Source organism: Lepidochelys olivacea (assembly GCF_965140295.1).
Source record: "Lepidochelys olivacea isolate rLepOli2 genome assembly, chromosome: 3".
In the NCBI taxonomy this organism is placed as follows: domain Eukaryota; kingdom Metazoa; phylum Chordata; order Testudines; family Cheloniidae; genus Lepidochelys; species Lepidochelys olivacea.
In genome coordinates, this window is record NC_140413.1 from 197,967,832 (window position 1) to 197,981,792 (window position 13,961).

At 45.7% G+C, this 13,961-nt stretch overlaps 1 protein-coding gene across 3 annotated transcripts in view; it reads left to right on the forward strand.

Annotated features, from left to right (window-relative positions):
* The window catches only part of KIF16B (kinesin family member 16B), a 243,612-nt gene that overhangs the window by 141,814 nt on the left and 87,837 nt on the right, over window positions 1-13,961 (forward strand). For 2 of the 3 annotated variants that reach the window (XM_084622343.1, XM_084622342.1), the window contains exons 18-20: window positions 856-888; window positions 1,247-1,300; window positions 2,483-3,841. In XM_084622343.1, coding sequence (XP_084478469.1) covers window positions 856-888; window positions 1,247-1,300; window positions 2,483-3,841 — 1,446 coding nt within the window. The remainder of the gene's footprint in view (window positions 1-855; window positions 889-1,246; window positions 1,301-2,482; window positions 3,842-13,961) is intronic. The other variant, XM_084622344.1, reaches the window with a different exon arrangement.

Below are 13,961 nucleotides of genomic sequence, written 5' to 3' on the forward strand. Positions count from 1 at the left end.
GCCCCATACAATACCTCTTTTTCCCTTTCTGTGGTGGACAGTTGTACTATTTGCAGAAAATAATATTAAATAAAAGCATGTGTTATGTATTTATATTAATACTGTTCAACTGAGTCCTTAATATGAAAATATTTCTTATAAAAATGTAGGTGATGCCCCTGGGCATGAGTCTCTTAACAAATATTTTGTTTTAATTAGATTTAAATAGTGCGGGGGGGGGGGAAGACTTCTGTTCAAGAGTTTCAGGCACCTGACTCTTCTAATGTTACATAATATTCCCAGCAGTATTCAAAATACCAACAACACCCTCAGTTACCGAAAACCCTGTGAATCCAAATATTTTGATGCCCTGAAATGGGGTTTTATACCATGTTTCATTTTATGTCGGCCTGCTTTTCTTTTTATTAGGTATATTAGAACAACTGAATTACAATGATTATTTGCTTATTCGGAGAAAAAATAGCTTTCAGGCTCCATTTAGGTCCTTTTGAAATTCAAATACCTTTAGTCTTCTCAAATTTGTGCCCAGTTAATAAGTCAAAGGAACATGAAAATTGAATAACAATCATTGGCATATGAAAAGCATGCTTAGGAAAAATAACTCTTCAATTTATGTGAATAGCTGTTTAGTTAGAGTTACAGTGTGATTGACTGTTGCTTGAAGAATGTGAACCTAACTAATGTAACCTCTTAGAGAGCAAAGCTAATGGTCTGAGCGTTTGCTTTTTTTAAAAAGCTAAGTTTGTAGATAGGTTGTTGGCTTTAAAATATTCTTTAATGCTTTTCTCTTGACTTTTTTTTCTGTCAGTTCCTTTCTTAATTGATCACTTTGTTTCTCTCTACCTCCTGTGGCAGTCTGTTCCCTGTAAAAGGACCAATCTGTCTAAGGTAGAGAAACTCAATTTCTATATATTGATTGCCATGTCTGCATATAGTTAACTTGCAGAGGCTGTGTTAATCATTTATCTGTCTTGTTTAACTTTACTATTTAAATAGTTTCTTCCCAGAAATTCATTTACTTTTCAGCTTCCATACAAGTGCCCAGCAGCACAGAATCTAATTGGTGGCCATATTTAATGAAATGTTTTCAATTCTTAGAGCGTATTAAGTTATTGTAAAACTTGCCAGGCCACAATATCAATGTAAACTTTTAAAACAGATACCATGATATAAAATGTACCACGCTTTATTTCTGTTCTGTAATTTTCAAGAAATGACACTCATTTTTCCCTATTTTTTTAATTAGACTAGAATTTGAGAGACAACAACGAGAGGAACTAGAAAAATTAGAAAGTAAAAGGTAACTTTTATCTACTACCCATATGAGGTATTTATGTCCCGCATAATTTCAGTGTCTGAGTGCCTCACAATCTTTAGTGAATTTATCCTCAGAACATCCCTGTGGAGTAGGTAAATACTATTGTCCCCATTTTACAGATGGGAAACTAAGACAGAGAAGCAAAGTGACTTGCCCAAGGTCACACAGGAAGTCCAGGGAGTTGAAGCCCAAGCCCTAACCACTGGACTATCCTGCCTCACTATACTCACTGTCGTTGAGTATATATGAAGGCATATGTATTATTTGAGTTCAGATTTTGTTGGTTTTCTATATGTATTTTCTTTTGTTCTCTTATTTTGTCTGAGTTTGAATATTTTACTTACTCAAGGCTAAATGATTGGCTGTACAATGTCATTCTACTAATCTTCAGACTACTGCACTATGCAGATGTGTAGCTTGGCGTTTTCTACACTCCCTCACAATTAATCTTGACACCCCCCCCCCCCCAAAAGAGACTGTGAGAGGAGAATTATATCCTGTATAAGGAAGAGAAGACAATTTGTCTCTAGGAGACAGCAGCTATTCCCACACTTCCAACCAAATGTGCCAATTACAAGAGGAAGTTCCCTAAAAGAGTGAAATTTGATGGATTAAAACAGTTGACTCAAACAAGATTGGAGGATGTGAATTTTTAATCTAATCATTGTGTTCATGCCTGAATCTTATTGTGCAGTGCAGTCATGCAGTATGTATTTAATGAGTATTATTGCATTGGATAGAGTTATTGTGGTTTAAACATGTAGTGCTTCTACTACTAACATGAATTGACTTCATGTAATTTCATATACCTACAATTTTAAAGATAATTTAATGATAGTTCAGTATGTGTCAATTCTGTAGTGTATCTGCTTGTCAGGTAAAGCTTTGTTTGAAGTAATTTCGATCTGATAATTATGTTTTTCTCCAGAAATTGAGTTAAATATAAGCTGCTAAATTATGAAGGCATGCTTCTAACATGAGGCAAATCAAAAAAGACTGAAATAAAATTGTCTCTTTAAACAAAACAATTCAAGTTGGTATGTGTTTTTAGATCCTCTTCCAAACCCTGTTAACTTTTAGGAATATATTAACCATATTAGGGAAATGGAAGGGACATTTTGAAGATATTAATCTCATATATATATTGTACATATTTTTTTTTAGGAAGCTGATAGAAGAAATGGAAGAAAAACAAAAATCTGACAAGGCAGAACTAGAAAGAATGCAGCAAGAGGTGGAGTCACAGCGCAAGGAAACAGAAATAGTACAACTAGAAATACGAAAACAGGAAGAGAGCCTGAAACGGCGAAGCGTTCACATTGAAAGCAGGTTAAAAGACTTGCTGGCTGAAAAAGAGAAATTTGAAGAAGAGAGACTACGGGAACAGCAGGAGATAGAACTTCAGAAAACGAAACAACAGGAAGAAATTTTTGCTCGAGTTAAAGAAGAACTGCAACGCTTGCAAGAACTTAATAATAATGAAAAAGTTGAGAAAATGCAGATTTTTAGAGAACTAGAAAAACTTAAAAAGGAAAAAGATGAACAGTACATCAAGCTGGAATTTGAAAAAAAGAGGCTCGAAGAACAAGAAAGGGAGCAGGTGATGCAAGTGGCTCACCTAGAAGGACAACTTCGAGAGAAACAGGTCATGATACAGCTACTCAAAAGAGGGGATGTGCAAAGGGTTGAAGAAGAGAAAAGAGAACTTGAAGATATTAGAGAATCTCTCTTGAGGGTCAAGGAAGCTAAATCCGAAGGTGACGAAGACAATGAAGAATTAGAAAAAGCACAGCATAATTTCATGGATTTTAAAAGAAAGCAATTAGAACAGTTAACTATTTTGGAGAAAGACTTATTTCAACAAAGGGATCATCTAGAAAAGGAAGTAGCAGATGAACATGAAGCTCTGGACCGTTTAAAATATTCACACAAAGAACGGCTAAACTTCCTCAAGAAAGATGATGAAAACGTTGTGGATGCTGCACTGATGGTTGAAGAATTTGACAAAATAAAGCCAGCAGAATACAGGCTACAGTATAAAGAGCGCCAGCTTCAATACCTGATGCATAATCACTTGCCAGCTTTGTTGGAAGAAAAACAGAGAGCTTCTGAAGTCCTTGATAGAGGTCTGCTAGGGTTAGACAATACTCTTTATCAAGTTGAGAAAGAAATGGAAGAAAAAGAAGAACAGCTTGTGCAATATAGAGTCAGCACTAACCAGCTGCAGCAGCTCCAAGAAACATTTGAATTTACAGCTAACGTAGCTCGTCAGGAGGAAAAAGTTCGGAAAAAAGAAAAAGAAATTCTTGAATCAAGGGAAAAACAGCAGAGAGAGGCACTGGAGCAAGCAGTAGCTAAGTTGGAAAGGAGACACTCTGCTTTGCAGCGTCGTTCCACAATAGATGTTGAAATTGAAGAGCAAAAACAAAAACTTGCAATTCTGAACAGCAGCTGCAGTGAACAGGCAGGTCTGCAGGCTAGTCTAGAAGCTGAACAAAAAGCCCTGGAACAGGATAGAGAAAGGTGAGAATTACGGGGAACATCAATTTAATAGGCTCTGTACACAAAGAAGTGTGTTTTGCCTATATTTTAGATTGTAGAAAAGAGACTTATCTGTTTCTTTGTATTCCAGGTCCGTAGTGCATGTAAGGTGGTTGTCCCCAGAAGTTAGAGGGTGTAGTTCTGAACTCTTTCTAAAGCCTATATTTCTTGCCTTTCAATTAAGTTCTGTTCAGCTACTTTACCCCGTCTTCATTAGCAGAGTATTTGTGTCCATTATCGCAGTATTTAAGCTCCTTATTTGAACATGGTTGTTTCCTATCCAGAAAGCTCAGCTGAGCAAGGTGCCAACCACACATTCTATATTTATACAGAAACAATTCTCATAAATGGTTTAAGTGCATGCATAGATTTTGCTTTCCATCTTTAAAAATAATTAGAAATCAAGTTAAATAAAATATAAATGAAGGAATGAGGTCACTGTATTGGGTACCTCATCTTGATCGGATAAAGCATAGCTTTTGGCGGCACTGACTAAAGGCTACTTAGTTGTCATTGTAATTGAAAACTAGAGAATAGTGAGAAGTTATGACACCTAGTTAAGACAAAGTAAAATGATATAAAAGTTGGGAACTGATATGTATGGTAAAGGCAAACAGTAATTCTTTGATAAGGTTTAACATCCTCTTACATACATTTTTTGTCTTAAGAGTAAACAGACATGGTATTTAATACTTGGTAATTTACTATAAGACTAAAATCAAAGACTAAGCTCATGTTGAAAACACCCTAATGAAAGATTCTTACAAAAAACGAATGTATCCCCTCACCAGCCAGTCAACTTTCACAGAATCATAGAATTATAGAACTGGAAGGGACCTAGCTCAGTCCCCTGCACTCATGGCATGACTGAGTTATCTAAACCATCCCTGACAGGTGTTTGTCTAACCTGCTATTAAAAATCTCCAATGATGGAGATTCCACAGCCTCCCTAGACAATGTATTCCAGTACTTAACTCCCCTGACAGGAAGATTTTCCTAATGTCCAACCTAAACTGCCTATGACGGGTCTTCCCGGGGTGCAACCTGGAACTGGAGTACTGCTGGGCCCTCTGTCCCTCCAACCTGGGCTTCCTTTCACATAGTGATGCTGTTGCTAAGCCACAAACCTCTGTCAGTTACTGTACTTACACAGACATGCACAGTCAGGGACACACCCAGCTGAGCTTCATGAATGTTTCTCTCAGTTCACTCATGAACTAGCAGTAGAGAGGCTCCAGCCGATTCCCCCAGCTTTGCAGCCTAGGACCCCAGGGCTGTACTGTCTTGCCCTGGTCAGATGCCTGACCAGTATAAGTTTATGACCCAGTCTGCCCCTCCCTCAATGTGGAGAGGATATGTGCCAGTTTTTGTTCCTGAGCAGATTTTCCAAGCACTTTAACCAAAATGCACTGTTTTTAGATAAAATATACAACAGATTTATTAACCACAGAAAGATAGATTTTAAATGATTATAAGTAATAAGCGTATAGATGTAAGCTGATTACATACAAAATAAAAGTAAAATTGCAAACTGAGTTCTATAAATTAGACAGGATTTGAATCAAGCAGTGTCTCACCTGGTAGATGGTATAGTTCCTTATAACACAGGCTGGGATTCTTCTTTCCAGCCTGGGACCACTTCCCCCATTCCCAATATTTGTCCTCCAGATGTGCTTCCAGGTTTTGAGTTGTGGGGGAAGTAAGGCCAAGTGATGATGTCACTTCCCCTCTTTTATAGCTTCTTCCAGCTTACTAGAAAGAGCCTTTGCTATGACGTGGGTCAAGCAGTCTCCAATCTACGTGTGCTACCTCTGAGAAGTTCCCATTGTATACAGTTCCTAGGACAGTTGTCGTGAGTGTGGACTCCCTTTCATGGGCCATCAGCAGCGTCTGGCTGCTCCATTGTTGTACCTGACAGGCTGGTTGTGGGTGTTCCCAACCTTAAAACATATTTCTGTAACACACACACAGCAAAACTTCATAACTGCCCATACAATGGTAGCACATACAATCCAACAGGATATTAATGCTTAACAAGTCAAGACTTTTAAATTGATACCTCAACGAGGCATACTTTGTTCAAAACATATCATAATTATATGACATGTGAATATGGGGGTTCCAGGGTATCATTTTGAGCCACAGCATGGCACATCATCCTTGCTGCAATTTAAGCCCATTGCTTCTTGTCCTAACCTCAGACGTTAAGGAGAACATTTTTTCTCCCTCCTCCTTATAACAACCTTTTATGTACTTGAAAACTGTTATCGTGTCCCCTCTTAGTCTTCTATTTTCCAGACTAAACAAACTCAATTTTTTCAGTTTTCCTTCATAAGTCATGTTTTCTAGACCTTTAATCATTTTTGTTGCTCTTCTCTGGACTTGCTCCAATTTGTCCACCTCTTTCCTGAAATGTGGCACCCAGAACTGGACACAATACTCCAGTTGAGGCCTAATCAGCACGGAGTAGAGCAGAGGAATTACTTCTTGTGTCTTGCTTACAACACTCCTGCTAATACATCCCAGAATGGTGTTTGCTTTTTTTGCAACAGTGTTACACTGTTCTCATATTCAGCTTGTGATCCACTGTGAGCCCCAGATCCCTTTCCGCAGTACTCCTTCCTAGGCTGTCTTTTTCCATTTTGTATGTGTACAACTCATTGTTCCTTCCTCAGTGGAGTACTTTGCATTTGTCCTTATTGTATTTCATCCTGTTTACTTTAGACCATTTCTCCAGTTTGTCCAGATCAGTCTGAATTTTAATCTTCTCCTCCAAAGCACTTGCAACCCTTCCCAGCTTGGTATCATCCTCAAACTTTGCAAGTGTATGCTCTATGCCATTCTGTTAACTATAGAAAGATAGATTGTATGTGATTATAAGTGGTAGGCATAAAGGTCAGAGATAGTTACCTTAAGAAATAAAAATAAAAACACACACTCTAAATCTTAAGCATTTAGTGTAAGCGAAAGTTGACTCAAGCAGCGTTTCTCACCCTGGCAGATGGTACAAGCAGGTCATAAGTCCTCAGTACATGAACTGGGACTGCCTTCCAGTCTGAAATCAAACTTTCCTAGTTCAAAGCCTTTGTCTTCCAGACGTGCTTCCAGGTGTTGAGATGGGGGGAGAGAGGCCAAGTGATGGTGTCAATGTCTCTCTTTTTTAATAAATTGGTTAGTCTCTAAGGTGCCACAAGTACTCCTTTTCCTTTTGCGAATACAGACTAACACGGCTGTTACTCTGAAACATCTCTTTTTTATACTTTCTTCTAGCTTGCTGGAAAGATCTTGGCTGTGACGTGAGTTAGTCTTCCCCCATGGTGTATGTGCCTTCTCCGAGAAGTCTCTGAGATAGCAGATTGTGCGCTGATGAGCCATTAACGCCATCTGGCTATTGATGGCTACTCCTTTGTTGTAACTGAAAGGCTGATTGTGGGTGTTCCCAAACTCACAACATATTTAAGTAACACATATAACAATACTTCATAACTTCCCATACAATGATACAAGGATATTAATGTTCAGCAGATCAAGTTTTTTAAAATAATACCTCATAAGGTATACTTTGTACAAAACATATAATAATATCACAGAGGTGAATATGGGGGTTCCAGGGTGCTACTTTCAGGTACAGAGTGTCACAATGATGTCATCAATATACCTTTTAATATTCATCTGTTGGCTGGGACTATATCTCAGCACTTGGATGAAGTATGGAAGATGTCAAACATAGAGAATTCAGCTAAGGAAACTTTTGCCTTTCCAAAAAGTGAGAAATGTTTCACAGTATCTAGGGCTTCAGAGTAACAGCCGTGTTAGTCTGTATTCGCAAAAAGAAGAAAAGGAGGACTTGTGGCACCTTAGAGACTAACCAATTTATTTGAGCATAAGCTTTCGTGAGCTACAGCTCACTTCATCGGATGCCTGAATCTAGTATCTAGGGCCTGAATTAAATCCCATTGAAGTCAACGCATCAGGCCCATATTGTATGGAAGAAGGGCACTACTGCATTTAAAATAGCCACAGTTATCGTTGTCTGGAGATAAAAGGAAAGCTTTAAAACATGGCTATATAATGGCTGTTTCTTGAGACAGTCTTGAAAATTTGTTTTTTGAAACCCAAAGTAATTATCCTATCCTCCTTTTTCACACACTTTATATTGCTGCTTTCTTAGATAATAATTCACACTGAATAGGTCAGATAAACATTTACCCATAACCAAACTGATGAGCTCTTCTCTGTTGTTTTTTTCAAATCATTATTTCAAAGAAGGAGTTTGTTTTCATCCTCTTCTCTGGAAGAACTTACTTTGATACCAGTTTATGAAGTCTACCTTATGTGTATGTGCAATTTAGCAGGTTTGATGTTGCTTTATAGTTTTTCTGCTAAGAACTAAATATTGATGTGTTTTTACATCCCCTAGCCATCTTTTGTACATGGGTAATTCAGTTGCTTTCTGCACATTCAGTAGCTACTTACAGTCTACTTGTTTTAGTAACACGGATGTTTTATTTTTCAATTAAGCAACCTGGCAGTGTGTGTCAATATATATACAGATTAAGATGGAAGTCAGCTAAGCTCAGGTTTATGAAGCCTATATAGTTGCCTACAACTTTTATATCTCTGCCTAGAATTCTGATTTTGTAAATGATTCTCAAATGTACTGAATCTTTATTAGACTATTTATGTCAAGTTGAGGCCCAAATTGCTCAGATTCTCTGAACAGGCTAATTAATGTAAACAGTTTTGCATCATATTTGGAGGTGGTTGCTATAATTAAATGTCTAATAGCCTGTCTGGGGTAGAGGTAATGTCCTTCTGGTTGCTTGGCAGTTACAGAGCATACTAAAAGCAATAACTTTTCAATAAGAAATAATTTTAACAGTTCCCAAAAGTTTGCAAGGCACGTTACAGAACAAATGGAAAAGCTTGGTCCCTACCTTGGGGATAGTATCGACTAGTTGTATATATTAAGTATTTACCTTGACAACTATAACGTGTAGTTAGCTACAAATAAGAGTTGCAGAAAAAATAGCAGGATGTGATTCTTGCCCTGAAGAGCTTGCAAGTGAGGAAAATAAATCATAGGAAAGGGATTGGTTGAAGAAGCAAAACAAGATAACAGTTTCAAGATAACATTGTTAACCAAGGAGAGATTTAGGAGCACAGGTTCCCTTAAATCACTTGTGTACTTTTTGAAACTCTCTCCATTAGTTTAATAATATGAAGGTTTTGATGGTTCAGTGATGATACTGGCCCTGATTCGCTTTGCACTATCACCACTTTAAACCACGTTGACAATGTAAAGGGGTCTTTTTACTCCTCCTCCCTCTCTGAGACCATTTAACACAGAGGTGGGCTATAAAGGTGGGCTGAGTAAAAATATCAGGCCCACTGTGTTGATTGGGGTACACGTAGTACAGTGATGAGCCATATATGTGCCTAGACATTGTGACAAAGTTCCTCCTCTACCTTGGTGGGTCTTGCACTTATTGGCAGATTTTCTCGCCTTGGAGCTTCACGGCAGCCCTCAGCTTGGCCGTTTTTCTGAACCCACAGTCCAGTTCAACAACTCCTGTGTCTGACCAGGAGTTGGGAGGATTTGGGGGGAACCTGGGCCCGCCCTCTACTCTGGGTTCCAGCCCAGGGCCCTGTGGAATGCAGCTGTCTAGAGTGTCTCCTGGAACAGCTGTGCGACAGCTACAACTCCCTGGGCTACTTCCCCATGGCCTCCTCCCAACACCTTCTTTATTCTCACCATAGGACCTTCCTCCTGGTGTCTGATGATGCTTGTACACCTCAGTCCTCCAACAGTCTGCATTGTCACTCTCAGCTGCTAGTGCCTCTTGCTCCCAGCTCCTCACACACGCACCACAAACTGAAGTGAGCTCCTTTTTAAACCCAGGTGCCCTGATTAGCCTGCCTTAATTGATTCTAGCAGCTTCTTGATTAGCTGCAGGTGTTCTAATCAGCCCATCAGTCTTAATTGTCTCCAGAAGGTTCCTGATTGTTCTGGACCCTTCCCTGTTAAGGAGCCGGAATCGTTCTTCATTCGCTCCTGAGCTATTTGCTTTCCTTTCTTTCCTAAAGCCCCCCGGCCCGGATTTTTCACACTTTTCCTTTTGCTTAGTTTCCCCCCCCGCGTTTGGGCCGGACGCTTTGTTTTTTTGGTTTCGTTTTTTTTTGTTTTTTTGAGCTGCGTCAGTGTGCTGGCCGGTCGCCAGCACCCCCCCCCCCCCCGATGCCTGCTTTTGGATTTTGCTCCTTGCTTACTTGAAACCCCCGGAGGAGGGGGGGAGGACTGCCAACCTGCTGTCCGGAGAGGGGAGTGGACCCCCCCAGACCCAGCTGTTTTGCTTTTTGCCTGGACTTTTTCCGAGAACCTTGGGACAGAGCCAACAGCTGTAGCAGACGCCAGAGGCCGGAGAACTCCCGGGCAGCTATGAATCATCGTGGAGAGAGGCCGTAAGACTGAGGGATTTCTTTTGAATTTCTACCCTCGGGGGGGGGAGTTGACTGCATTTCAGCTGCGCCTGCGGCGGCACAGGGGTGTAGCAGGGAGCTACCCCCAGATCCATCGGTGCCCCCAACCCCCCCCACCACTATTACAACTATCACGGCCCCCGCTGCTTCGTCCCTGCTGGCAATCTGCCATCTGCCTTCGGATCCAGCTGTTTGCTTTGGACTTTGCCTTTTGGATCAGGCATAACAACCAACCAAGCGAGACTCTTTGGACACTTGTGGTGGGTTGTCCTCCCCCCCCCCCCCCGGATTGTTTACCCCATAGCCTACCCCTACTACCGGACCCCGATTTTTGCCCCCCCCCCCCAGTGTTTCCCTGTCTCTCCCTGCTTACAATGGCAGAGAAGGAGGGACGCAAGGCCCCTCCACCGAAATTGGTTGCCCCTTCCCCATCTACCCTCCTGCCCACCCCTCAAGATTTCCCCACCGCCTCCATTGTTAGAACCCCTGCCACCGCCCCCGCTGGGGCATCGGCAGTGGGAGGCACCGGGGCGATTACTACTGCTGCTCTGGTTCCTGCCCCACTAGATCCTAGGAACCCCCCCCCAGTTAGACGGAAAAATCGAAGCGGGCCAAAAGGGAAGGGCCCTGCTAATGCCGCTGGACCCTCCGTGGCAGAGGCCGCCCCCACCACAGTGGCCTCGTCATCGATCGCGGCACCCCTCCCAGCTGTTCCCTCCACCAGCTCTGCGACCATCCCTCCCCCGGCCCCCAGGACGTATGCCCGGGTGGCGACAGGCCCCCCCTCACCTGCCGCCTCCTCATCTCGCCCTCCCACTGCCTCCGCTGCCATTACTAGTAGTCGGGGCCCTCTTCCCGCCCTGACCAGGAAGCACGGTGTCCGTTGCCTCCTAGTACCCGCCTCGCCCCACGTGGAGGCATACGTGCAGGCGTTGGCGAAAGTGGTAGGACCCATGGCCATTGTGGCGGCCTCCAAGATGTATGGGAAGGTCGTTCTCTTTCTGGCCTCGGAGACTGCCGCCCAGGAGGCGGTGGAGAAGGGCCTAGTGGTGGGGGGGGTGTTTCTCCCCCTAGAACCGCTAGAAGATCTGGGCGTTCGCTTCGTCCTCACCTCCGTTCCTCCCTTTTTACCTAATGTTGCCCTGTTACCTGCTCTTTCTGCCCTGGGGAAGCTTGTTTCTGTTATTAGCCCTCTCCCGTTAGGCTGCAAGGACCCCGCCCTCCGTCACGTCCTATCGTTCCGCCGGCAAGTGCAGATTTTACTGCCGGCGGGGGTGCGTGACGGAGAGGCGCTCGAGGGGTCCTTCCTAGTTCCCTACCAGGGAGCCCGCTATAGGGTCTTTTATTCCACCGGAGAGGCCCGGTGCTACCTCTGCCGCTCGGCAGGGCATGTCCGCAGGGACTGCCCTTTGGCCCGGGGGAGAGGGGCACCTGAGACCCCCGAGACCCGGCGGGATATCGGCCCTGTTGTTGCCGACACCCCTGGCCACCCGGCACCCGACACCACCCCCCCTCCCACCCGATCCACCGCTGCCCCCGTCCGGGCCCAAGAGGCACCCCTCCAACAACGCCCAGGCGACCACGGGAGTCCCACTCTTGCCGTAACCACCTCGGCAGAGCCTATGGAGGGGGGTGTGGCAAAGCTTTTACCGGGTGCAGGAGAGGGCTCGCCCCAAGGAGAACCCCCCGCCCCTAATGCTGCCTTACCGCTACCCCCCCAAACCCCTGAACCTCTGCCTCCGCGCCCCGCTCCGTCCCCTGCTACTCAACCCCCGGACGACGCCATGGAGGGCTGGACTGTAGTCCAGGGGAAGCGAGGCAAGCGGAGGGCTCGAGCTCCGCTGCATTCATCTGACGCGGAAGCCCCCCGGAAGACCAGGAAGGGAGGTACCGACCCTGAGCCTCCCGCCTCGGCCACGAGTGAGATCCATTCGCTGGTGTCGGGAGGTGAAGATAGACCAGCATTGGAGGGTGGAATCCCCCCTCCGCGGGGGACCCTCCCCTCCGAAGCCCCGGGGGAAGCCCCTTCTAACCAGATACCACCTGAACTCCCAACGAACCCCGACGTGACCGCCGAGGCGGGCCCTAGCGGAGAGGCCCCTGGGGTGGTGGGAGTTGGCCTCTCCTCTGTGTACGCAGAGATTGAAGCCCTGGATTTGACCCCGGTCACCCAGGGAGGGGATGATTTACTGCCGGCCGGCCTCGATTTGGGCAATCTCACCCCAGGCCCCCTCTCCCCATGCCCTTTCCCCCTGACTGCCTTTCCGGGTGAGCACCCCACGGAAAGTGGTTTACCGCCTGGGGCCATGGCTGCCACGACCACCCCGGAGCCAGTACCTAGCATTCCTCGGAGCCCCCTCCCTTGCCCCTTCACCCCCGACCCTGCTCGGGAGGCGCCTTCTTTTCGCTGTGCGCCTCCTGAAGCCCAGGGCCTTACCTCTGCCCCTGCCCCCACCCCTATTCCGGTTCAGTCTCCCTCCTCCTGCAAGGCTACCGCCGCCCCTGGGGTTATTTCTTTTCCGCCTTTTGCAGATTCCCCCCAGGGAGCAGTCTTTATGTTTTCTAGTTGCGACTCCCCAGGAGTTGCACCTTTCCCCCTGCCATCCCCGTCCGCCCCAAGGCACGAGATGGAGTTAATAACCCCAGCCTGTCAGACACCCCGTCGGCGGTCCGCACCCTGCCTACCCGCCTTAGCGGACCACGAAGCTGCATCAAAAGCCCCACCAGGGACTGCTCTGGGAGTTGTAACCCTACCCCCCCATGAGCTGCAGCATGCATTACGGGAGTTCTTGAAACAATGCCGTGGTGCCCGCGATAGGGCACAGCTGGCTCTCCAGCAATGGGGGGACTTTGATCGACTCCTTCGGGCCGCGAGAGCCCTTATGAGGGAGGGTAGAGGGCAAGGGAAGGGCGGTGCCGCGGCCTACGAGCGGGCCCGCAGCTTCCGGAAAGAGTTACTTACTCACGGGATGGGACACGGGTTGCTACGCGACCCGCCGGGGGCCATGAGTACCCCCACCCCTGAGAACTCCCCACCCCCCCAGCCCTCCGCATGACACCTCTCATCATTGTAACCCTGAACACCAGGGGCTGTAGGATGGCTCTCCGCAGGTCCCAGGTGCTCTCCTACCTTCGGGAGGGGAGGTACTCTGTGGTTTTCCTGCAGGAGACCCACACGGACCCAACCGCCGAGGATAGGTGGCGGCTGGAATGGGGGGACGGGGTATACTTTAGCCACTGCACGGCTTGGCAAGCTGGAGTGGCGACCCTGTTCTCCCCCACCCTGCGGCCCGAGGTGCTCGGAGTCACTGAGGCCGTGCCGGGCCACTTGTTGCACCTCCGAGTTCGTTTGGAGGGGCTCGTGGTCAATTTTGTTAATATCTATGCCCCGCAAGTGAGCTCACAGCGGCCGCAATTTTACCAGCAGGTGTCCGAATTTCTCGACACCCTGGATTCACACGAGTGCCTGATCCTGGGAGGGGACTTTAACACCACCCTCGAGGAATGGGACCGCTCGGGGGCCGAGCCGAGCCCGGCCGCCGCGACCATTCTTCGAGACATAGTCGACTATCACTCCCTAGTGGACGTCTGGCGTGACCATCACCCAGATGATACTTCCACG